Source organism: Mchenga conophoros, linkage group LG11 (assembly GCF_057382185.1).
Source record: "Mchenga conophoros isolate Kocher_MC1m ecotype Shallow Benthic linkage group LG11, M_conophoros_male_GT1.1, whole genome shotgun sequence".
Lineage (NCBI taxonomy): Eukaryota > Metazoa > Chordata > Actinopteri > Cichliformes > Cichlidae > Mchenga > Mchenga conophoros.
In genome coordinates, this window is record NC_140536.1 from 37333750 (window position 1) to 37360778 (window position 27029).

General features: G+C 43.8%; 1 protein-coding gene across 1 annotated transcript; it reads right to left on the reverse strand.

The window, feature by feature from the left end:
• Positions 1-1541: 1541 nt before the first annotated feature.
• thbs3a (thrombospondin 3a) lies at positions 1542-26812 on the reverse strand. Its single transcript, XM_085292792.1, has 23 exons — positions 26255-26812; positions 21765-21971; positions 16770-17023; positions 16052-16154; positions 15863-15889; positions 15691-15773; positions 13985-14036; positions 13753-13901; positions 13195-13332; positions 12371-12445; positions 11569-11721; positions 10594-10704; positions 10332-10439; positions 10095-10254; positions 9757-9875; positions 9305-9357; positions 7970-8151; positions 7262-7440; positions 6927-6975; positions 6647-6843; positions 6308-6480; positions 4380-4519; positions 1542-2778 (listed from the first exon to the last, which is right to left on the reverse strand). The coding sequence occupies exons 1-23, from the start codon at positions 26334-26336 to the stop codon at positions 2717-2719; spliced, it is 2856 nt and encodes a 951-aa protein (XP_085148918.1). The 5' UTR covers positions 26337-26812; the 3' UTR covers positions 1542-2716.
• Positions 26813-27029: the final 217 nt, after the last annotated feature.

Sequence of the window (27029 nt, forward strand, 5' to 3'; positions counted from 1 at the left end):
TTTTGTCCTCCACGTTGTTACGAAGTTTAAAAGCTTAAACAAAAAGCTTTCATCGTTTCATTTCCAGTGATGAGGCCGCCTGACTGAAATAGCTCCCAAAGCTTAAGAGCAACGATGAGACGTGGTGGATATTTAGCCTGAGCAAAGTGTTTAGCTTGTTTGGAGACGCAGACAGCTTTCACGTCATCAGAGTGACGCTGCCTTTACGTCATCAGAGTGACAGCAAAGCTGTGCGGCAGAGACGAGGCTGCACTTGCGTCGCTGTGATATCAAACAGCTTGTTGGGAAAACAAAGGCTGATTCTTTTAACGCCTCTTTTTCACACACCTGTTCCTAAATACATTTTGCAGTCCATACATTTCTTTTTAGCAAAACATGGCACCAGAGGCGCCTTCAGTGATGCCACTAAGGCTGCGTTCACACTGCAGGCGAAAGCGCTTCAAATCCGATTTTTTTGACCCTCTGCGACCCATGTCCGATCATGGTGTGACAGTGTGAACGGCACAAATCCGATATTTTCAAATCCGATCTGCCACTTTCGTATGTGGTACTGAATCCGATACATATCCGATGTTTCAGAAAGCGACTGCTGTTTGATGGTCATGTCGCATTAAATCCGTCTTTTACGTCACTGACACAAGACAGACGCCGATTATCAGCGCCGGAGAAGACATCGCGAACGCTTCCTGGCCATCCGGTGAAACTGCTGGGAAGACAACGTTGGAGAAATGTGAACATTTTCTTTGTTCTGTATAATCTGCAGATTCTGACAGAAATCTGCAGCTATCCTTTGAAGCAGCGCTCCTCTCAAACAGCAATAAGGATCATTATTAGGTTATTTACATCATTATGTAAATAACAAAATAACTTAAAGCAAAAATTGGGAAACATGAAGTCCGAAGTCTTTATATTAAGGCCATCAGTCAAACATACTGTTTGCTCTGGGTCTAAACAGAGCGCGTTGTGTGTGACGTCTTCTTTTGCGCATGCGGCCGCTTTGAGCGTTCACACTAGAGCGCGTTTGCTGTCGCATTTTATTTGTAGTGTGAACGAGCAGACAAAAAAAATCGGATTTGATCAAAAAATCTGAATTGAGCATCAAGACCTGCAGAGTGAACGCAGCCTATGAACAGCTGCTTTCTGCTCGTGGCTTCTTACGCGTCCTCCAATGCAGAAACACTGACAGCAAGAAGAAAGCTGCTCGTCAGTGCTTCAGTTAGCTCGTACGTGTGATTGAATTATTTACTTTTTTTTGTCATCATCTGTCAACCATAACACGTGTGTGATAATATCTTTGTCTCTAAATAAAAACGAATTGGTCATTTCAAACAGAAGTAGCCTTTTGAATCGTCTGTGTGGTTGATAATTGTGACAGCTGAATAGTTTAAGGAGCGATTTGCTTCATGTGCAAACGCATGTGCATGCGCTGATCTCTGTGCGCAGGGCAGCGCTGCAGGCAGATGCAAAGATGCAAAACGTGCAGCAGCAGGTGCATCAGTCTGAGCGCCTCTGCTAAGAAATCATGAAACGTGAAACCAGGATTGTAGGAAAAGTCATGGTTGGGTTTATTTCAACAAACATATTACATTACATTTGAAGAAACACAAAACATACATTTCACTTTTTGTTTGAATCAGACTTCTCTGTAACGTTAGCTTATCAGGTCTCAGCACGAGAGGTTTGTGTTTGCTGCTCAGTTAAACTGACACAATCTGATTTTTTTAAAAAGGTCCAAAAAGAATTCAGAAATCTTTGTTCCTTCTTCTTTGTTTAAGAGGACGCACACTGTTTTGGAAATGAAGTCTGTGTGTGTGTTTCTGGCTGTCAGGATGCTGATTTATACGTCTTTGTCTGATTTAAACATCGGTGATGAACATGAACGCGAAATAAACCCAGATCAGTAACAAGCAGAGAGAGGAGAGTCTGGGGGAACACGACGAGCGCGCCGACATGTCATCGAGATGAAGCAACAAGCTTTCACGCTGCATCGCTGTTCAGATATAAAAGAAGCAAATCTGGATTATTTCGTTCGCTAGAGCTTCACAGCAAACTGGACAGGAGATGATCGAGGATGCAGGCTCACGAGAAAAATGAAACAGGAATATTCACGGAGTGAAGCTGCTGTTCTTCACTCTTACTTAGCTTCAGCTGCAGATGGAAAAGTCCTAGAACCACCGTGAGGGCGCTAATGTGATTTTAGCGGCAGTTGTGACTTTGGCTTCCAAAGAAATTCAAGATAAACCCTCCAAAGGTTTAGTGATGTCACGTGTACGTGACGTGCATACTGACACATTTTGGTTCGAACTCGTTCTCCATTTCGCTCCGGTTATTAATGAGACAGACTGAGATGCGCAGCTTCTCCTACAGTTAAAAAAAGGTACATATCATTACTATCATACACTAAATGTTAACGTGGACCTATTCTTCTTCTCTTTAGTTTCTGTCGTATGTTTCCATGTTTATATTAAAAAACCGAGACACTCAAACGTCACGTAGAAGGACCCCGATGATGCGTTCAGGTGCTTCCCCCAGACTGTTCGCTCTTTGGTTGCTTTCTCTCCTTCGCTTCATTCGTGACACACACATAAACACACTCATTCAGACTGGACTTTCTCAGCTGGCGTTCAGACTACAGTTAAAGTGGGTTCAGAGAAGCTGTGTGTGTACTCGTTTTAATGGTGTGTGTGGGGTTGTGTTAACAGTCCCTCTGCAGCTCTCAGACCTGAATGTGCATCAGAACTTGTTTACGATGAGTCTGGAAGTCTTCAGGCACCGTGTCTGGAATAAAGAAGGAAATGAGCAGAAAGTTCATCAGTTGTCAGAGTCAGCAGGTTGTACTTCCTGCAGATACCGACTGAAAAGTGGACACAAGTCTTTAAGCCCTGATCTCATTGGGATTTTTTTTAGTTCTGCAGACATGAGAGGTAAAATGAATAGGAAGGACGATGGGTTATTAAATATTAATGCATGTGAGCTTCTAATTGTGCATAATTTTGGGCCTTTCCTCTGAGTATTTCATTTCAGGAACAAACACCAGCTCCACCATCTTGGACTGCAGGGGGCTCTGCAGACTCTGAGCTCAGCGGAGCAGAACTGGACTGCACATGGTCAGGTTCTGGTTAGAGCGGGTCAGCGTGGATCTCCTGAGCCAGTGTTGCCCCTCAGCCTGCTTGTAGATGAAACTATGGCATCAATTTGAAAATCTTAAAGACATCTTTATGGAGTTATCAGTGTGTTCACAAACCTTTCAGAAAACTTGACCTCTGGACTAGTAGATGCTTGGTAACAATTTGAAAATCCTACATTGACTCGTTCTCTAGTTATCGTATTTACCAACTAGGATGTGCACCCTTTCTGTAGATCCAAGGAGTGCTGACAGTATTCAGTCAGCCTTTTACGGCCGAGGGGTAAAAATGATAGCAGGAGGATTGTTTAGATTAATAATATTTTTAAAAGTTCAAAAAAGCTTCTAAAATTCCAAAATACTGGTTCCTCCTCAATTATCACATTTACAAGCTTTTCAGAAAACCTGGCCCCCAACCTTGAGGTCGAGGTGACTGAGATTTTCAGTAGACATCAGCAGGGAGACGATAACGTTCATCAGCCTTTTACGGCCAAAAGTAAAAACCCTGCCTCACTACAGATTAGCCAATCTCCCATTCAAGATCATCTTCCTTCCTCTGGGCCAGTACAGAGGTGCACTGCACTTGTACTGGTGTAACTGTGATATGCGCTGGACCTGTGCGTCAAAACAGTGATCCTTTAACAAGTGTTCACTTTGTGGATGAAGTCACAACGAGCCAAATGGGACAACAGCTCCAAGTGGTGAGCAAAGACTAAGTTGGTGTAACAGCAGGGAAATAAAAAGTGTTCACATTTCACAGATTTTCACAACTCCATGAATCATCAAACTCTTGGGTCAGTCCTCACCAGGTTCCTGACAAGGTGCCTCTGTACTTGGGAACTGTGGACTCTTGAGCTGAAAACTGCTTGGTGGCAGCTGCAGATCCAGCTCTCATCAGTCGTGATGATCCTTGAAACAACGCTAGGATCCCTTCAGGACAGAAGCTGGTGTTTGCATGTTTGTGGTCAGAACGAGCTTCCAGGAAGTCATCCAGCCATGCGAGAAGATGATCTTGGATCAGTGGTATTTAAATCAGGCAAGGTTTTGGGATTTTATGGGCTTGTTTTAAGAACTTCTTGTATGTTCGGGAAAAACTGAAAAGTCTGAAGGTGAATCGGTGTCACTGGTAACACAATCGTCCACTTCAACACGGCAGTGACATATTAGCACCGTAAAAGGCTTATCAAAATATTCCAGGACTCCCCAGAAACAAATAAAACGACAAAATAATGCCAAGCAGGGTCGGCGGTCCTACCATTGCATCTGTAGCGCAGGTTGGACCAGATGATGTTTTCCTGGGAGAAGCAGAAGACACCGAGCCGTCCTCCTCTCATGGTGGTGTCGACCACAACGCCAGAGTCTGCCACCACGCGTGTCCCTTCAAACAGCTTTACCCTAAAACCACAGGAACACGGCGATGCTCCAGGTTAGAAGCCAATCATTCCTATGGATGAATACTAGCATCAGGCATCAGGCGAGCAAATAAATGATTCTCGGGTAAATGATCGGTAAGGATTGTAAATCCAGCAGCTTCAGAGATGAAAATGCAAACACTCCAGAAGATAACTGCTGTGATGTTTGGAGACAGAAGTTTCCTAAAGATAAACATGAACTCTGGAACGCTCCGAGGCAGAACCCGAACCCAAGCTTGAAATACAAGCCTGTTAGAAACCAAACATTGCTTGGGATAAATAATAGATCGGACTGGGAATTACGTGGATAGAGTGTATGAAGTAGGATGAAAACCTAATTTTCACATAATGTCTGTAATAAATAAGTAAACGGTTTTTTTCTCATTTTCTGAATATTTGTGCCACATTTGGACAAATCATCAGACGTACTAAGTTTTAATGAAACGATGCAAACAGATTGGAGGTAAAACCTTCATTTCTGCACTCTTTATTTTCAGTCACATGTCCAAACTGCACAGAAAGTCTCAGCAGCAGCTCTGAAGTACTGAGCTGAAAAATGCAAAGACAGAGTGCGAACAACCTGGGACTCTCTCTCTTTAACGACTCTCTGAAGAGACTTTCTGAAAACCTCCTCCTCCTCCTGCCTCGCTGCCTTTATTTCTTTGCTTTTCTCTTTCTCCTCCTGACCGGCTGAAGAATGTGAATCCAGACCTTTTTTTAATCTGCTGCCATTTCCAAAAACGTAAACGTTTTGAGAATCGTGACACTCACTGGAAGAACCAGAATCTGATCATTTATCCTTCAGTGAGCGTTGCAACACTGTAACATTTAATATCAATCAATCTAATATATACAAATGTATTACAGAAATAAAACAGCACGGAGGAAGAGTGTAACTTTGAGTCGATCTGCGTCAGGCTCACTTTTCGGTAACGTGACTCGAGGTCTTATCAACGACTGATTTAGCACTTCGAGTGGGTACAGTAGATATTTTACGGGATAAAGTTTTTCAGTGTGTCGCCGTCTCTCCGTATGATCTGCATATCAATGGCCTCGGAGGTGGATTCTTGCCAGGGCTTTGGTCGTCATGGAGACGAGTACAATGGAGTACCGGGGGGCCCCGAAGCCACAAAGAAGTTTCAGAGGGTGAAGAATGCAGTAAAGAGAAAAGAAAGAAAGAGACAGAAAATAGATGAGCGTGAGGGACACAGCTGCAGGCTGAGGGAGTACTACAGAGTACTGCAGTATCTGCACTTAGTATATATAATAAATTTGTGCTACAACATGAGTACTCACTGTTACAGAGTACTGCAGTATCTGCACTTAGTATATATAATAAATTTGTGCTACAACATGAGTACTCACTGTTACAGAGTACTGCAGTATCTGCACTTAGTATATATAATAAATTTGTGCTACAACATGAGTACTCACTGTTACAGACTACTGTAGTATCTGCACAAGTGAAGATCTTTTAACAAAGCTGCAAGGTGTGAGTACAACAGAGTATATCGAGGCTACTGCAGTATTTGTTCTACAGATTATTCATATCTTTACTACAGCAGAATATATACTGCAGGCTTTAGTACTACACTAAAAAACAGAGTTAAAACCACAGAGCGAGAGTACTACATAGTACTCAAGTTCCAGTCCTGCACTCTGCATGTGCTATGGAGTACATCCAAATAAGAGTGTAGTACAGGATACTGTCACACTGCAGTATTTAAGATACTTTAGTCAGACCTCCCTGAGGGTCTGCCTGTGCTCTCACCTGATGTATCCCACCTGCGGTCGGTGGCTGAGCTGCCAGCGGTAGGACGTTTTGTCCATCCAGCCGGTGTTTCGCGGGTCCTTCCAGAGCAGCTTCACCTCTCCAGATGTATCTCCCGTGTGCCACAAGGCATTCCTCAGGAACTCACCTGGTCCGGTCCGAGACTTTACCGCCTGCAGGATGAACACAGGGAGAAAGTTCAGGGGGTGCAACGTCCTGAATGAGACAACTGAACTCTTCAAGAATGACCAGCAGGCATTACAACCTGCCAACACATGATGCAATACTGGTTTCTGCTGATTAAATGTGCATTAAAGGACAGTAGAAGAGAGTAGAAACCTTGAGCTGCAGTGCGGGCTGGGCCATGGCTCTGAAAGGTATGGATTGCCAGTAAGCCTGCTCTGTCTGTTTCCACATCACCACATAGAAGCTGGATGAATCCTGGTAGCCAAAGATGAAGCCAGCGTAGTCGTCGTCCGTAACCGTGTTGACGTGGAACGTTCCCTCGAAGTCAACGCCATTAAATGCCGTGTAGCCTGCAGACAAACGGAGGAGGTGATGATCTGCTCGAGGACCAGAGGACAGCTGTGAATTCTCCACTTTAAAGTGGAACTCGTACCTACGGCTAAACCAGGATCGCTGTTCATCGTCTGGACAATCTCCATACCCTGATGAAAGAGCATCGAGATCACACAGGCAGTTATTGTTTATAGCCTGAGACAAATATGGTAGTAGAGTCCAGCTGGTGCTGGAAATGAGCAAAATAGGCACCCTTGTTGTGCTTCCAGTCCACCAGAAAGAAACGTTAGTATCAGTTACATCTTCTTGTTAATGCTTTTACCGACTGTTTAACACCAATGGACAAGCGATTATACACATTTTCTAGTAAAGAACAGGTGGAGAAACAGTTGTACTTGATAACCAGCCATATTCACATAAGACTACCAAAGTTACCTGATTCAGCACCACCCAGTTGGGGTCAATCTGTGCGTCACCCTCCGGGTCCAGGATGACAGTCTGATAGGCTCTGAAGTCTGTCAGAGTGACCTCGGCACTCTCCGGGCACACATCGAACAAATCCATCACAGCGTCGTTATCAAAGTCGTTCTCACAGACATCTCCGATACCGTTCACTGCAGACGGACACGATGGAGCGGTTTAAATCTAGACCTTCGCAGGATTTCTATGAATAAAGTTACTTCTCTGTGCAGACGACACAGTTCTATTTACTGCCAGAAAAACACAGTTCACAGCTTTGCTACTGTTGACCTGTACATTCAAAATTCACTGAGGGTAATACCAACATTAGAAACACTTTGATGGCAAATACAACAAAACAACATGAATGTAGCTCCAACAAAAGACTTGTGGTAAACGCATCAGGGAACTTGGGCCACATCTGAATGCAGACATTACTACACCGATATGTAACCAGGATGTTAAAATCCTTGGAAACTAAAAGTATACATTTTATAATAAACTATTCAGTAAGAATATAAAAGTAATAATCACACAGAAAATGTAAACTTCAAGAGGTTAATTGTAACTAACCCGAGTCTAATTTTCTATCATATTTTCTGCTCTTTAAAAAAGAATAAATGGATGGTACACAGCAGCAGGTTCTGGTTGTTTAGCCTTTGTGGGCTTTTATATGATTGTTACCATCTGAGTCTTTCTGATTGGGGTTAACGATCAGTCTGCAGTTGTCGTAGTCATCGAGGATGCCGTCGTTGTCATCGTCGTGGTCGCAGTCATCTCCCAGGCCGTCGTTATCGGAGTCCAGCTGGGAGCTGTTGGGGATGTCTGGACAGTTGTCTCTGCTGTCCTGGTGACCGTCGCCGTCCCTACAGATGTTAAATAAGCGACCGTGTTTCGCCTTTAATGAGCAGGTTTCTGTTTTTAGAATTACTGTCCATTTTTAAACATGGAACTGTGTGCCCACTAAAGCCTGGCTATGAAAGTGAGTCAGTCTCCATAGACTTCAATATTTTCTTCTAATTAGGGGTGTGGCCAATTTTAGTGACACAGCTGGCTTGTAGCTCGAGGCTGTCATAAGACATAAGACTGATATACTGTATTCCTACCCTTAAATGTATGTTAATAAAACATACTTACATTTATCAGAAACAGCCTGTTTGACAGGAATTGAAACTAATTGAAAATAAAAATGAAATCACTTCAAACAAAGACATTTTCATTTTTTAATCTACAGTGTAATTTAGATCCAAAGTAATCCCATTTATTCCCAATTTCATTTACCTTACAATATAAAGCCCCCTCCCTGAGCAGATGGCCCCGCCCCTCCCTGAGCCTGGTTCTGTCGGAGGTTTCTTCCTGTTAAAAGGGAGTTTTTCCTTCCCACTGTCACCAAAGTGCTGCTCATAGGGGGTCATATGATTGTTGGGTTTTTCTCTGTATGTATTATTGTAGGGTCTACTGTACAATATAAAGCGCCTTGAGGCCACTGTTGTTGTGATTTGGCGCTGAATAAATAAAATAACATTGAATGGATCCCATGAAAACTCAACTGCAACTAGAAAACAAGTTTACATCATTTTTTAATTTTCATTGCATTTTTAAATGTTTTATGGCATCAAAAAATAGAAAACTAAAATAGATCTGTGTGTGTGTGTGTTCCTGTCTAGCTATCTTTGTGAGGACTGAAATCTGCATTCTACTATACTTGTGAGGACACACTCACCGGTCCTCACAAGTTTGAAGGCGTTTTTGAGGCTCAAAATGAGGTTTTAGTGTCAGGGTTACAATTAGGTTATGGTTAGGTTTAGAGTAAGGGTTAGGCATTCATTTTTAATGGTTAGGGTTAAGGTAAGGGGCTAGGGAAACCATTATGTCAATGAAGGTCCTCACTAAGATAGCTGAAGGGGGTTTTGTGTGTGTGTGTGTGCGCGTGTGTGTGCGTGCGTGTGTGCGTGCGTGTGTGCGTGCGTGCGTGCGTGCGTGTGTGTGTGCGTGTGTGTGTGTGTTTTCCAAACATACGTGTCCAGGTTGGTGTCGCAAACGTCTCCGACCAGGTCGTTGTCTACATCAGTCTGAAGAAGAAAGAAGACAGACTGTAACCTCTGACCTTTCTGCTATTGCTAGTTACAAACACAAAACAGTTGTTACTGAGTTATTTGTGCACACCGTGTTACACTGTCTCTGTTTACTGCTGAAACGCACAGAAATGCTGTTTTTACATCGAGCTGTTATTCATCAGCCGCCTCAGTTGTGAGTTGTTGGTGTGACCTTTTAATTCTTTTGACTTTCTCACAACTAAAAAAGTCACAACAACAACAAAGATGCAATACGCAAATACTTTTCAAAACATTTCTCAGCATTAACATTTAGTGTTTTTTGTTTGCGATTTTTATTAAAACAAATTTAAATTCCATGTGTGATTATTTATGTCCAATAAAACGTAGCGTGCCACAGGGCCTGAGTGTTTGTACCTGCATTGGGTTGCTGAGCTCAGGACAGCTGTCGCAGGCGTCTCCGACTCCATCTCTGTCTCTGTCTGTCTGCATCGGGTTCGGTACCTTTGGACAGTTATCCAGAACGTTGGGAATACCTGGACACAAAGCCATTCACCAGTCTTGTTTAATGGTTATAAATGGCATTCATGCAGCACTGTGGCTTCACCAGTTTGCATGTTTTTGTAAATAAACAGCCTTAAAGACAAACTTCTAGAGCTTAATTTGCTTCACAGCTCTTGTAGTTCCTGTTCTTTGTCTCTAGAGGGCAATATAGAGTCACGTGTCTCCTGCGAGGTCTGATGGCGGTTTCTAACCGTCTCCGTCGATATCCTGGTCGCAGGCGTCTCCCTGTCCGTTGTTGTCTGTGTCTTTCTGGTCGCTGTTGGGGACGTTGGGACAGTTATCACAGGCATCTCCGAATGAGTCGCTGTCCGAGTTCTGCTGGTCTTTGTTAGGAACCAAACGACAGTTATCCTGAAGGCCAGAGGACATGTCACATGACCACATCACAGCCACGACAGCCACTGACAGACGCATTCGCGGTCTCTAACCTCCACGTTTTTGATGCCGTCCCCGTCAGCGTCCTCATCACACTGGTCTCCGATCCCGTCGTTATCGGCGTCCTCTTGGCCAGAGTTTGGTGTGAACACACAGTTGTCCTGGTGGACAAAGACAGCAGGTAACACACACACATACATCACAGTCCAAATTACTTTTTAGAGTTTAATTACTAAATTAATCAAATGACCTATTATCAGTCAACAACAGCTGATCGCATGTGACACGATACAGTGATAGTGTCATATGTCTGACCTGTTTGCAGTGTTTGTCGTTGTCCATGCAGGGCAGAGAGCGGTCGGGATACCCGTCAATGTCCGTGTCCATACCGCACGTGTTCCCGTTGCCGGCCCAGCCCACATTACACTGGAAACACACACGTGACAAAACAGGATCATCCAGGTGATTCTCTGGTCTGTTTACATGAAACTGCAAATATATCTGAAAAACTAAGTACAAAGGCGTAAAACTTCTTATTGTAAAGACAACATTACGGTGGACGTCCACCGTACTTTATTAGCTGTTAATGGTTTGTCTGACCTTTTCCAACTTCAGATGAACCACCGCCTCATTTACTGACAATGTGTGCACCAGGAGGATGATTATATGCTCTAAATGTTGAGAACTTTGTGACAGCTCAGGACAGACTTGAGGCAATACGACCTTATCGGTGCTATCATAAAACCGAAGCTTTTCTTTCTGTTTAACTAAATCAAAAAGGTTAATTAACGCTTCTGCATTTTTCATTAGTTTTTATTTTCAACCCTAATCATGAGTGGGTTTGTTTTAACTCGTTATATCCATAATTTTGTAATCTATGTCGTATTGACAGAGGAATATTTAAGACGAAGCGGTATTAAAACACAGTATCAAAAAAAGATCCACCATTGAACAAGTTTGACCAAATTAAAAACACTAAACCCAAAGAAACGTCACGTATATATGTGTTGGTTTTCATTTTTTCTGGTCACTTTTCATAAAGCACTACTCCAAAATGCCACTAGAGGGCGGTGTGGATTAGTTTACATTGAGCTGAGCTCAGTGAGCTGTGAAGCGTGATGACAGTTAGTAGTAAACAATGCAGATGTAGTCGACTGTTTGGAAGTTTTTTAGGTTTGGTGTCATTGCTCCTCTGAGGAGCATCATGTTCATAAAGGTAATTTGTGTGGAAACATGGATCGTTACATGACAGTTACATAAACTCGAAACAATCAGGTCTGATGTCCTCACCCTGCAGGCAACCTCTCCGTTCCTCTCCATGGCACAGTGGGCGTTGATGTCACAGGGGTTAAAGGTCAGTGCAGCACAGGACTTCCTAGGGAAGCATCCTGATGTTTGGTTACCGAGAAAACCAGGTTTACAGCCTCCACATTTGTACGAGCCCTGAGGAGAGAGAGAAATATAACGTAGCAGTTACAGCTGGATCTCCACCAGAGGGCGCTGTTTCTCAGCTAAAGCCCCTTTTCCAGTAGTAGCTACTCGGATCGAGTCGCCACGGCTTGCCACTGCTCGACTCGGATCGACTGGTTTTCCATTACAATCGAGTACCACCTGATGTGTGTGGTCATCGTCATAGCAACATGGCAGAGCATCCCGTGACAAAATTAGTATGCAACATCCAGTTAACAATATACCTGCTGCTCGGTCTGCGGCTTTTCGTCAAAATCGGGAACACGGCATTGTTTCTGTAGCTGCTTCTCTCGTTGTCGGGTTTCAAAAATGGCAGTTTTGATTTTCCTGAACGAGACGCTCTCATGACTCATCGAGTGACGCCACTAAGCAGCCAATTGCACACAGTCTGATGATGTCACCTTTTAGTACCTGCTCGGATCACTTGGAACTCCGGTTGAGCAGGTACTAATTTATTAGCTGGTACCAGGTACTATGACTATGGAAAACTGTGGCAAGTCCATCCGAATAGGTACTAATGGAAAAGGGGCTGAAGAGAACAACGTGCAAGTAAATTTATGTTCTCGGCAAAGACATCACAGGAATTTTTATCTGTGTGAAGAGAACAGAGATGTGAACTCACCACAGTGTTGACGCACACAGAGTTTGGCACGCAGGCGTCAGGTAGATCAACACATTCATCAATGTCCACACAGTCCTGAGAAACAGATTCAGGTTTTCAGAACACTTTTCTCTGCAGACACGTTGGCTCATCGTGCAGGAAAAGCACAGGTCGAACTGTTTTTCCACTTATGTGAAGCACGGCCAGAGTGCTGCTCACTGTCGGGGCTCATTTACAGGGACACCTGATGTACTTGTTAAAAACAAGTTTAAAAAACTACAAAAATGCTCTCTCTCTCTCTCTCTCTCTCTATATATATATATATATATATATATAGATAGATAGATAGATAGATAGATAGATAGATAGATAGATAGATAGATAGATAGATAGATAGATAGATAGATAGATAGATATGAGTACGCACACAGTGGTCATTTACAGTGAATTTTGCCATATGTACTCAAACTTTCTATTTTTTTCTATTGTTTCCGTTTATTCTTTTCTCCAAAAGTTATTTTTAATTGTTTCCAGCTGCATTTTCCTTTTATAAACACATCCAGCGCTCGGGCTGTAAAACAGTGTGAAGTCTGGATACAGCAGACATGCTGACACAAAACTGTATCCACCCATAAAGGTACAGTGAAAGAGAGAAAACAAGCACACCTTTGTGTGTGTGTGTGTGTGTGTGTGTGTGTGTGTGTGTGTGTGTGTGTGTGTGTGTGTGTGTAAGAGAGAGAGAGAGACCCCGGGACAGAGAAATAAATCCAGAGTTGAAGTTAAAAAAAAAGAGTTAAACTGAGTGCCAGTGGAAAATTAAAAATAAGTGCAGTCTATTGCCTGACCTGTTTGTGCGTCTTAGCGTAGTCCAGTCCAGTTCCTGACAGTGGCGCCCCCCACAGGCCTGGAGGACATGGCTGACAGCTGAACCCCCCAGCTGTGTTCACACAGGCTTGGGGAGAGAAACATGGCTGCACATCGCACTAAGACAGAGAAGACGGGTGTTACTGAAACACACATCTGGCTTTACAAACATATACCGTGTGTAGTTGTGCTTTTTCTAAAGTGACAGCTTCTTCTTTTCCTTCTTTTCCGTATTATGTATGTACTATTCCAGTGATCAATGTTCAAATAATGAGGTCAGTTTATGCGAAAGCCAAAAGCCAAGGATTCATTTTTTCTACTCCTACATCTGTATGATGTCAGTAAGTGAGGATATCCCTAATATGGTCATCTGCCTGCTGTTTGTGAAGGGCAGCCAATCAGAAAAGATTTGATTCAAAGAAGGAGGAGTTAAAACAGTACGGTCTGAGAATAAAAACACAGAGCTGGAAATAGGCCGAGCACACCCCCAATGTGCAGTACTGGCATTGTTGTCTGTTGAAGTGTAGTTGCATTGTTACCTCATCAATGTCCCTGCAGTGTGTCCCATTGCCAGTGGTTCCAGGTGGACAGGGACCACAGGTGTATCCAGGGTAGTGCAGACTCTCCATGCAGGACACGCCTTTGTGACAAGGGTTAGGAAAGCAGCGGGAACGAGGCTCATGGAAACCTGCGACAGAGACGCTGAGAGTCAGAGCTTCCTCGCATTTCAAACTCAAACTACGAGGAGGACAAAGAGCACCGCCAACTCACCGCAAACCTGACACTCCAGGATGGTGTTCCTGATCAGAGACATCTCCTTCACCTGCGGACCATGACAACACACCAATAAGCTTTTCAGGTTATGCCACTTCTCTCCCTTTACCTCACTGTATTTGTGTGTATTTAAATTTATACATCTCACTCTTGGTGAACTGAGAGCTGAGCATAAAAGAAAGGTCCTCAGTTTACTGGTTGAGCTACGTCCCAACCCTCACCTGTGGTTATGAGCTCTGGGTAGTGACTGCAAACTGAGATCAGGGATATGTCACACAGTGGAAATTTGGTTGTATTGCAAGTTTTTAGTTTGTTATTTGACATTGTTTTAATCCACTGTGTACTGGCTGCGCATGGGATAAATTAGTTGATCATGGATGTAAAGATGGATGGATGGACGGACAGATGGTTGTATGGATGGATGGATTGACAGATGGTTGGATGGATGGATGGGTGGATGGACGGACAGATGGTTGTATGGATGGATGGATTGACAGATGGTTGGATGGATGGATGGGTGGATGGACGGACAGATGGATGGATGGATGGATGGATGGATGGATGGATGGACGGACAGATGGATGGATGGACGGACAGATGGTTGGATGGATGGATGGATGGATGGATGGACGGACAGATGGATGGATGGACGGACAGATGGTTGGATGGATGGATGGATGGATGGATGGATGGACGGATGGACAGATGGATGGATGGATGGATGGACGGATGGTTGGATGGATGGATGGGTGGATGGACGGACAGATGGTTGGATGGATGGATGGATGGATGGGTGGATGGACGGACAGATGGATGGATGGATGGATGGATGGATGGATGGATGGACGGACAGATGGTTGGATGGATGGATGGATGGATGGATGGATGGATGGATGGATGGATGGACAGATGGTTGGATGGATGGATGGATGGATGGATGGATGGATGGATGGATGGACGGACGGACGGACGGACAGATGGATGGATGGATGGATGGACAGATGGATGGATGGATGGATGGATGGGTGGATGGACGGACAGATGGTTGGATGGATGGATGGATTGACAGATGGTTGGATGGATGGATGGATGGATGGATGGGTGGATGGACGGACAGATGGTTGGATGGATGGATGGATGGATGGACGGACAGATGGATGGATGGACGGACAGATGGTTGGATGGATGGATGGATGGACGGACAGATGGATGGATGGACGGACAGATGGTTGGATGGATGGATGGGTGGATGGACGGACAGATGGTTGGATGGATGGATGGGTGGATGGACGGACAGATGGTTGGATGGATGGATGGATTGACAGATGGTTGGATGGATGGATGGATGGATGGATGGGTGGATGGACGGACAGATGGTTGGATGGATGGATGGATGGATGGACGGACAGATGGTTGGATGGATGGATGGATGGATGGATGGATGGATGGATGGATGGATGGATGGATGGATGGATGGACGGACAGATGGATGGATGGACGGACAGATGGTTGGATGGATGGATGGATGGATGGATGGATGGATGGACGGACGAACGAACAGACGGATGGATGGATGGACGGACGGACGGACGGATGGATGGACAGATGGACGGACGGACGGACGGATGGATGGATGGATGTACTCCCTGAAACATGAAAGTCTACCAACAGAAGACTTTTTCTCACCTGTCTGTCTGCCTCACCTGTTCTCTGATGTCCTGTCGCAGCTCTCCCAGGATCTGATTAAAGATAATGAGCTGGCCAATCAGAGCCTTGGTGTGGTCACCTGACAGGAAACGTATAGTCAGTGATCAGAAATCAGCTCAAATGTGATTATTGGTTTTGATTATTTGCATAAAAAAAAGCAAATCTCACCCAGGATGGAGTTCACCTCGCCGCTCACTGGAAGAGAAAGAATTCATCACTGTTTATTAATGTCACACAGGGTATAATTGATTACAGTTAGAAAATGATCAGCTGGAGTGTAAAGCTGCAGGAGAAACCAGCTCTCTCTGAAGGTCTGAGTGCAGAGAGCCACACTGAGTGAGATCTCAGTGAGCTGACCTGAGTTATAGGATGACGAGTCTCCTTGGAACGGGCAGTCAGTCAGAGATCCAGCTTTAGCAACGCTGCCCCCTAAAGCCATCATGAGGGACACCAAAGCCCCCTGAAACAAAGAAGAAGAGAAAGTGTGGAACAGAGCAAGAACTGTGAGGGAACCGTTCCCTTCATTTATCAAAATGTGTTCCTCACTCTCACGTTGAAGCTCAGACGCAGTTAAACTGGCAGAGGGCTGTAATTAGCACGCCCTTTAATTGGGTTTTTTCCTCATGTGAAGTGCAGACACTGACGAATGTTCCACTGGCGGTGCTGCCCATCACTGCTTTATTCACTCTCCTCTGTGCTCGTCCCCGTGCTGGCTCATGCACAAAGGCCCTTTCAGATGGGATTTATTTCTCTGAGGGAGGTGGAGTGATTTTAATATTACCTGCCCCACTTAGTGATTTTAATCCAGAGTTTATGCGACTCATTTTTCACCCCCTCTTTCACAAATAATTACCTCCTGCTTTTTCAGCAAACTGGCTGCTCGTCAGGTAATTTAAACCCTGTTCTTCTACTTCACAGTAAAAGTCTCATCTGTATTTCCACAGCCTGAAGCAGTGTCTTCAAAAATCCAGTTTAGTCCAACCAGCAGTTACCCCTGACACATCCTTCTATTTCAAAAACACTCATAATATTTCCTTAATCACTGAACAGATCGTTAATTTTCTGCTGCTCCAACCTGGAGTCGGGCGTAAGTCTTCTGCCCGTGTCTAATCTCCACCATCTCCACCTCTCTGGGCAGGGGAACCAGCGGCGGCAGGCCCTGGCTGGAGTCAGCCAGTCGGCAGTCAACATACAGCTCCATGTTGATGTTGTTACGCTGCAAGCCACCGACTCTCAGGATGATGGAGTGAGTCCGTCCATCAGCCAGGTTAGCGTTCTGCATGTTCACGGTGTGGACCTTCCCGTCAGCTTTGACGTAACGAACCAGGACTGAAGAACCAGAAGAACATGGACGGTAGAACAAAAGATAGTAAAAGAAAGGAGAGGAGAGAGAAGTCGCAGTTGGAGCAGAAATAGATGGAGTAGAAGAAGAGGAGAAAAAAATGAACAGTTTGACGTTTGGTTTAAATGCATCATGATCACAAACACGGCATCAGGTATTTTATAGACTTACATATAAAGCATAGCTCTGTTTTTATAGGGTTTATATTAAGATAACGCAGAGCCGCTGGTTAGAGATTATAGATGACCACCTTGTAATTTGCAGTTTGATCTAACAGTGGCAGTATTAAGTCATTGCAACAACACCTATAATTAGACACAATAATGATATAGAAGTATCATGAAGGTTTAGTGTTAAGCGGCATTTTCTGTCACATGTCAGAGAACCAAGTCAGCCAGATTTTATTTTCATATATTACCTGCTGTAGTGCCATTTGTGGCAGCATTTTGAGTTGCTATATGTCAATACAGCCATTATATCCCAGATGTTAATAATATGTTTGCATTAAGTCCATAGTAACTACATAAATTACAAAACAAAGTGCAATAAACTAGGTTTATATTTAGTTGCATGAAATATTTTCCAAACACTGGAAATTTATTTTGAGTGTCTTTACATTTTTGAGATGCACCAATTTTTATAAACTGCAGGAAAAATGAAAATAAATAATTTGTGAACATTTTGCAAAAAAAAGCATCAAAATAAACTATTTCCAACAACAGTGCAGTTTAAGTCCTGAGCCTCCAACAAAATGACACAGACAGGCCAACATGACTCACAAACACCAGCAAACCTTCAAAAGGCCCCGCAGGGAAAAACTATGTTTCCCGCAAAAATGACATCACTTCCGGTTTTGGCAAGTGAGGGCGGTCGTGCGATAGCTTGCGCTGACGTTTATTCCAACGTTGATCGGCTCGGCAAAGCGTGTTTCTCGATTATAATGTTTTTGTTGTTTCCAGCGCTTTTTATGCGGTTTTTAAAAAAAGACATTTCTGGAAGGAAACTGTGACCTGAGACAAGCTGAATGCGTGTTGCTTAAGTACGCTCCTCCGGTTTCATATGCAAAAAAATTAATTATTGCGCTAGCTTATGTGGCTGCAATTCTAACGGGATTTAGAAATAGTTACACAAATGGGCTTTAACCTCCTGGACATCACATTTTGGGTTATTTAGACCAAAAAACTCAATTTTGCTCTACAAGGGCCTGATATCCACTTACAAGAACATTATCCTGCTACTGTTCTATCAAATATTTTAAATGAATATCCTCATATGTGGCTCTTAATAAGGTAAAAATCTGGTAATTCTTTGTTTTTACATTCATCAGGTCCCAATCAGCCCAAATATCAAAGAGAAATTAAAAATGCTGCTGTGGGAGAGTTCGGGTCTCAGGAGGTTATAGAGGACAGCTCTGCAGATGAGAACAAACCTGAGAGATGTTGATGAAAGAAAAATAGAACTCATCGATATTAGACTGCAGTACTGAGCAAATATTAATCCAGTCTTTAACTCCTATCTGTCTTCTACACAGAAAGTGTTACTAAGATACAAATAAGAAAGTTATTTATGAGGGTCAACAGGAGGAAATCATCCACAGCTTACTCATAAAGACAGGAACTGCCCATGCTCTAATTTCTAAATGCTTTTGTTTGAAAGTAGGCGATCAGGGCAACGGTTCCGTGGATGAGAAAATGGAAGAAGCGTAACGGAAAAAATTAAAAAGAATAAACAGTCTGAAGGAGCGGATGGCTGGCAGCTCGCAGCAGCAGGAAGAAGGAGCTCTGCTGACCAATAAAAACATGAGAAGCACCAAGAAAATAAAACTACCAGGATAAAATAACTGTGGTGGCGTAAAGATAAAAGTTATAGTTGTATCTTATTTCTCTGTCCCACAGAGCTGCGCTCAGTTCAACATAAATTACTGTCACCAGAGAACCCAGTGCAGATTCATCCGCTGCTGGAAATAGTCCCATTATTGGCCTATTTTCAAGGCGAGGAGGCTCTCTGGAAAATTTGTGTGGATCATATTCAGACTAAAGCATTTTGAGACAGCTAAATCACGAGGTCAAAGGTCGGCCTAAGCCAAAACTCAAACACAGAGTAGTTTATGAAACATGGAGTCTGATTACAGCAATCATGTAGTTAGAGCAGCTGCAGGCTGAACTCGCAGTCTGTCATTATCAGGATGAAGAAGATTATAAAACGACAACAGAACCAGATTCCTGTGCCGGCCCGGCGGAGACCAGCTGATCAGACCAGACTGCACCCGCCCAGCACAGAGCCACGTGAACGTCATTCAGAGCTGAACCATCAGAGCGCAGTGTTCAGTTTCAGCTTCATTAAACATCATTGAGCTCGGCGTGATTACCAGCTCTGTAATCAGCCACCGTCTCAGTTCTGCAGGACTCAGAGTTTCCACAGATCTTCAGTCTGTCAGGCTCAGCTGTGTGTTTGATGTGGCAGACATGCGTGGAGTCTGCAGGTTAAATGTGTCACTCAGTGGAAACGTCACATCTTAGTGTCTGCATCTTTACAGCCCATGTGCTCCTGGACCAGCTGATGTATTTTATTTGCCACTTGTGGGAAAACTACATCAGAATGTATCAATAGGTTCATATTTGATTTTTTGACAACAGATTTTTCCTCCATGTCTAACTGTCAGTGGACAATCTGTGAGAAATTTCTGCTGTTCAACCTTTATGACAGGTAAGAAGGAGACGCTGCACCTCGAGTGGACGTAGATGGTGACGTAGTCCTGAAGTTATATACATTTTCATCTATAGCAAAGACAAGAGGGCGTGCAAGAGACTGATGTCACAAACTGAAACCTGAGAGAGCGGCCTGTGCAGAACCAGAAATTCCAATACATTCAATTCAATTTTATTCACACAGTGCCAGATCACAAAGTCGCCTCAAGGTGCTTTATATTGTAAGGTAGACCCTACAATAACATACAGGGAAAACCCAACAATCATATGACCCCCTGTGAGCAGCACTTTGGCGACAGTGGGAAGGAAAAACTCCCTTTTAACAGGAAGAAACCTCCAGAAGAACCAGGCTCAGGGAGGGGCGGGGCCATCTGCTGTGATTGGTTGGGGTGAGAGAAGGAAGACAGGATAAAGACATGCTGTGGAAGAAACAGATGAACAAACAAGTGTGACGGAAAACTCTGTGCCCTTTCTGATGAGCTGTTTAGGTCAGAGTCTGACTCTGGGGAACTCCAGGCCTCGAGAGCCGGTGTCCTGCAGCTTTTAATATCACCCTGGGCCAACACACCTGAATTACATGATTAGTTCACTACCAGGCCTCGAGAGCCGGTGTCCTGCAGCTTTTAACTCATTCACTGCCAGCCATTTTCAAATCAGGTAACTCCCCACTGCCAGGGTTTTTGAGCATTTTTACTCATTTTTGAAGAGCCACAGAAAACTGTGTGTTATGATCATATAAACGCTGAACCTACCAAAATGAAGAACAGACTCTCTTCTTTCATCCAAAAAAAAAAAGCTTGTTTCTACCATTTTCCATTCTTTAGTAATCAGCTGTAGAAGAGAGGTGGGTTCCACCAAAAATGCCTGTTTTGACCAAAAAAAGGGAGAAAACGAGCTTTTTGTGAAAAATACATTTCAAGCAGAAAAGTGCCTTTGACACTAATATTTCTTGCTTTGTGACACCTCTAACATATAAAATAGTTTTTCACTTCTATAAAACAGAAATAACACTGAGAAAGGTTATGTTTTATCAAAACAATTTATTTACAAATATATGAAAAAATAAAATTCACTGACAAGCTGCCCGAGGTTGTATTCTGGCCCCTCCCATTGAAAAACGAAATTGACGTCTATAAACGTCAATGGCAGTGAATGAGTTAATATCACCCTGGGCCAACACACCTGAATTACATGATTAGTTCACTACCAGGCCTCCGGAGGACTTCAAGACATGTTGAGGAGGTCATTTAGCCGTTTAAATCAGCTGTGTTGGATCAAGGGCACATCTAAAACCTGCAGGACACCGGCCCCCGAGGCCTGGAGTTCCCCACCCCTGGAGCACAGGAAATTAAAGTGTAGTTTAACCTGTGGAATATTAAAGACTGCTTTTGTCCCCAGATTGTTCAGTGTCTCTCTGGTGAGTGGAGTGTGCAGGATGATTGGTGGAAACGGTGTGAATAACTCTAACAAGCCTGTCATAACGGTTTTTACTTCCTCCATCATCATCATCAGCTGAATGATTTTAATGAAACATCTTCAACAACAACTAAAACCTTTGCAGTGACCATCACACCTCCTGAAGAACCCCACAGAGTCTCGGGATTCCTCAGTGATCTGTGGAACCTCCTTACTGCTCCACGGTACGGTGCGTTACTCTCCAGGGCCCCGTGGGTTCAAAGGTAAAATAAAACGTTTCTGTCAGATGTCACAGAAACACTGTGGACCAGCTGCTATACTAAAGACGCCACATTTCCTTCCTTTCTTTCCTTGTCCTGAACCTGCTACGTCGACCCTCTTGGTGAGGTGTTTCCTCTCAGTGAAGTATTCGAACCGCAGCCTTCATGCTTTCATGGAAAGCTTTTACAGCTCTGCTGTTTCATTTCAACAAAATCCATCCTGACACTTTTGGGATCTGTGGAAAGTTTAAGATTTCCAGCAGAGTTTAAAATAAAGAGGATTTGGATGGTGTTTGGATCAGAGCTGGAGTCAGATGAGGGTGAGCTGCTACACGTCCACCAACCTTTGTTGATCTTCCCCATGATGGCGACCTCCAGGTACTTCCTGTTGTCCTGCTTGCTGTAGATGCCCAGCAGAACTCCTCCGAGCTTTGCCGGCAGCCTGAACGTGGACACCACGTAGATGTCACTGAGTGCGCTCAGACCACCAGACAGCTTCTCCACCGCTGCAACGCTCTGCTTCGAGTCCTGCAGACCCAACACGTCGATCACTGAGGAGCAGGAAAGAGTGCACACAAGTGTTTCGTTAACACGAGAGTCCGTTAGCTCAGAAACCTCAAAGAGAAAAAAGCTGAACTGGTTTTTGACTCCTGTTCAGATTTCATCAGAGACACCGTGAGACAAATCTGACACTCAAAGGACTCACACAGGAATCGAACCACTGCCCCAAACAGCCAATCAACGGCCAAACTGGAAATTAGAAATCATGTTGTAGTGACAGCTGTGGACAAAGACCCACCGTGTGATCGCAGAGATATCTTTGTACTGATTATCTTAGCAAAGATGCAGAGAAGAATCCTGTTTTACTTTCTCGTCACTACTAATTAATCCACATGTCACAGAAATGTAACTTGTATAAAAAGATAACCAACAACAACAACCATAAGTAAAGAATGACACAATAAAAACATCTGGTTATAACAGGCATCAAAACTAAGAAATAAAGCGATGAGGGAATTCGCTCATTTCCAGATGTTTTCGATTTGTTGAGAAAGTCGTCAAATAGAAGAACTTTTTTCTTTTTATTACATTCAACACCAGGGCAGATGTTTGGCAAGTCTCTTTTGTTTTGATCGTCGACAACATGAAACGCGTTAGGTTTTGGTCTCAGTTTCAGAACCTTTACATACAATCAGCACACTTTTAACATCTGGAAAAGTGCCGGGCGGCGTCAGGTCGATGCCAAAGCCTGGCAGCATATTTTAAGACGTTCTGTGGTGACGTAGAAACAGATACTGCCTCGAAATGATTGATGCTAAGGCTGAAAGTTCAACACTAAAAATCATAAACTCTGTGATCGCCTGCTGAGCTGTCCAAGGTACACGCCGCCTCTCTCTCCAGCCAGCTGGGATCAGCTCCTGCCCTCAGGACGCTCTCCAGAATAAAGCAGACATAACTGATGGATAAATGGAAATCATTTAGAAAGATGTAGGAGACCCACCGTCGCCCCCATTTTCCTTAAAGACCATCTTTATTGGTTTCTTCTTCATTTTTTTTATTAGAATCATATGAGGATCTGAGCATCTAACAGCTAATATCTGACTTTCTTGTGACCTTTGCACGTTTAAATTAGACTCCAAGTCACAACAATACTGAGTTAAAGCTTCCTTTTTAACATCTGAAACTTCCTGCAATCACTCAACTGCTCAGACTGCAAAACGAGACAACAGATGCATTTCTGCACCTCAGCTGGATTTGTACAGACGCATGAAGGTGGTTTACATCTCCCCTCTTGTTCTCACTGGGTGTCTCTAATTGTTGCTCCTCCCACTGTGGATTTAACAGTGATGATTTCAAACACACCAGAAAATTCTGGGCGAGGATCACATGAGTCAGAGCGGCTGCTGCGGTTTAATGTCACCGAGACAAATAGATGAGATTCCTCTGGGAGCTAAAATATTGTCTGAACATCGCAAAGGATGCAAGAATATTGTTCTTTAATACTTGACTCAAAGAAAAAACCTCGCCTGATCTAAGATAAATGGAACCTGTGCTCCATGAATGCTCTTTCGTGACAAATAAAAATACAAAAGTTAATCCGTATCCTTACACAGAATAGGCGTGGTTCAGGAGTACCTAAGAAATCTCTACCCTGAGTGAGCTGCATACAAAACCGATTAGGGACCACCAATGCAGGAACACAAAAGTGAAGCTGCTCAGCAGAACGGCTCTTTCCAAGCAGCTACGGTCTGATGACAGAAGGCGAGATAGAGATCAATCAGGGCAAGGGCCGGCTTGCCTTGATTGACACTAATCAGCACACAGAGCAGAGCAGTGTGCGAGGTGCTGTCGGCTATGCTGAAAGCAGTGACTCACTTTACCTGCTGATACATGAACCGACGCAGCAAACTTCAACGTGCAGCTTCCAGGTTTTTATTGTGAAACTAAGCTACGTTGGTGAGCTCGACTCAGGAAGTTTCTGATCAGTCCATCTGCTGAACACAAACACCACAGAGGAAGAACAACACAGACAGCTGATAATCCTGCCGCCCCTCCACCCTCACACCAGCCAGGATGTCTTAGTCCAATAACAACAGATGACTCCTGATGTTTTAAAACAAACCCCAACAATCTTCAAACTGGAGACTAGTGTAGCACCTGAACCTCCGCAGAAAGAGGAGTCAGCTCCATGCAGCCCGCAGGAGGGGGCTCAGACCATAAACATCTGGCTGGAACCAGTTTAAGCTCAATTTACTGGTTTCACAAAGGTGGCTCAGTGTTAGACACAGTAACAGGTCAGAGCATCACGCAGACACAGCTGACGCTAAAACTGATCCCAGTGCAGAGGCTTTAAAACGCAGAAGAGTCGTGAAACCAGCAGGCGACCCCACAGTGGCCACGCCCACCTTTCAGTCTGCAGACTTAACACTTGGTCCTAAATAAAGTCACTCCTGCAAACGTTAAACACCTTTTCTCAGATCACTTGACTGAGTACAGTTTCTTTTTGATAGTTTGTTGGTCGTTTCTTAAAAGCAACAGAATCTCTGCCTCGCCTCCAAAACCCTGTTTTCCATGTTTTAATGGTAATAAAGTATTTGTTAATAAAATGAAAGATTTAAAGATGATCTCTGTCTGCACTGGGCTTACGTCACAGAAAATGAATCCTTAGCAGACGGGGAACCCCTTTCAAGTCCTCGCTTTTAGTCCAAATCTCTTGCAGCTGTTTTCCAGAAGATAAAATTGAAAAGATTAAAAAAAATGTTGTTGGAAACCCAGAAAGTTACTATAAACAATCCCAAAGTGGAAGAAAGCAGTGAAAGCGCTGACACACTGAGGAAGCTTTCTTCTCATCAGATTGTTTTAAACACTTGAAAAATAGGAGCAGTGATCCTGCTGATCTATAACATCTGTTCCTCTTTATTAGGCCACTGTGAAGATGGTCTCTCAGCCCAGAGTCAGCAGAGGTCCGCACCTCAGTCCTGAACTCCTTGCTCGGTTTTTATTTGGTGTCTGTGTCTGTGTATGTGTTTCTCTTTAGTCTGAGTGAATCTGTCCTCACAAAAAAATAAAATCATTACAATTCACCCCAATATGCAGCTGCTGTGTTTTATGTAACAGTCATCGGTGAGCAGCAGCTGCTGTCACTGTGGATTACACAGCATGTGCAATATGGACACCTTTTGTGTTCTTTAATGTTTTCTGTATTATTCCAAAAAGGACTTTGGAAAGTTAGGTATGATTAAAAATCTGGATCTCTAAGACCACAGACTGTATGTAGAAGATGGACATGGCTGCCATGACATCATCCACTGGTTTTGGACTCCACATTTTAAAGGTTCAGTGTTAGTGACTTAGAAACGACCTCATTCAGTTATCAGCTAGTGCTAGCTGGCTCCCTTTGCCAGCTGGCTGCATCACTATTTATTACTATAATGGACTAATAACGCACTCAGCAGGACTGGAGTCTTTAGCAGGCACTGATGTTATTATCAGACTATTATTCAGATAACTAAACGCTCCATCATGGACGTGAGGCCTGAGGTGAGACCTTCGTCAGCTTCCACCTGCTGTTCAAACTTCCTCAGCAGCACACTTTGTTTCACAGAAACAGCATCCTGAGCCGAACACGTCCTCGGGATGTTTTAGACCATCTCACTCTGTCTCCGGGACTGGAAATCCAAACTAAAATATCCAGGTTGTGCATCCATAATCACCTTTTCACTGCCTTACTAAAATTTCTGACTTCAGGTGATCGACTGATATCTGATACAGTCTCAAGAACTTTTATTAAAGAAATAAAACATTTTAATTTGAGTAATTCATGAGTATAGATTAGTTTTTAATAGGTTTAAGAACAGAAAGGGAGATTTTACACCACCTGGTTAGAAGGTGTAATAATGAAAAGCTTATTAATACATTTAATATAAATGTAGAACACATTTACCTTTTTTCCATAAAATCGTAAGACCAACACTAAAACAGTATCAGTAATGATTTATTTGTTATTAATAAACCCGTTTGCTATGAACTCATAACCTGAAAGCTGGTCGTGCAATATTAGTAACACAAACCTGGTATTAACATTAATAAACACCATTTATTAAAGAGCAGTTTTTCAATGTATTTGCTAAGTTTGCTAAAACTGTGTGTAGCGTTGAAACAATATTAGTAACGTGCTCGGAGTTAATAAAATCAGCAGCTATAGTTAATGTGTCACTACGAAGTGTACTAAAGCAGTACTTCAGTGCAGTACTCGAGGATTACAACTACTTCCCATCCCGTTTTACTCGGTTTCAGTTACAGCATCAGCTGCAGGTTGGTTCGGTTCTCTGACCTTGGACGTCCGGTCCGTCCGGGACTCCCGCAGCGAGCTGAGCGCCGATGAGTGACAGCAGAACCGGGACACACCAACCCATGCTGGACCTCAAAGAACCGGCTCTGGAAACTTTAAACCGGAGATCCCGGAGGTACAGAAACCCGTGCAGGTCCCACGCGATGCTGGACTTGGGGGAACCGAAGGAGAACCCGAGGAGCTCTCCAAAGAAGGTCGGAGAAGCTGGAGGACGGAGAGGGGAGCAGGGGCAGTTTCAGCCAGGAGGAAGGAGCAAGAGGACCGAGAGAGCAGGCTGTATCCACACCGACGAACAGCAGCGGTGAGCGGTGAGGAGAGGAGCCGAAGTACCGCAGGACAAACCGAGCAACTGACGGGCGGGTTCACGAGCACAGCTGGAAACTGCTGCTGGCGCGCGCTCAAGTCGTGCGCGCGACCCGAGAGCAACAATAACAATAAAAGAAAATCAAATTAATTCAACTTTAAAAACAACAACAAAGTAAAAACAGAGAAAGGAAGTTTTTTTCATAGGTTAAAGTTTTCTTTTCTTGAAGTGAAACATCTGCACTTCACTTTTTTGGATAACAAACAGAGAAGCAGCTCGGATCAGATTACATAACAGCGAATAAGGGGTCGAGAATCAGTTTAGTGCCTGATGGCTGCAGCTGTGAGGGCAGTAAACAGATCACTCCTCCATCCATCACAGCAGGTCAGAGGTCAGGTGTCAGAGGTCAGGAGCTGCCTCCCAGGAGCTCTGATGTCCGTACCACCTTTGTGT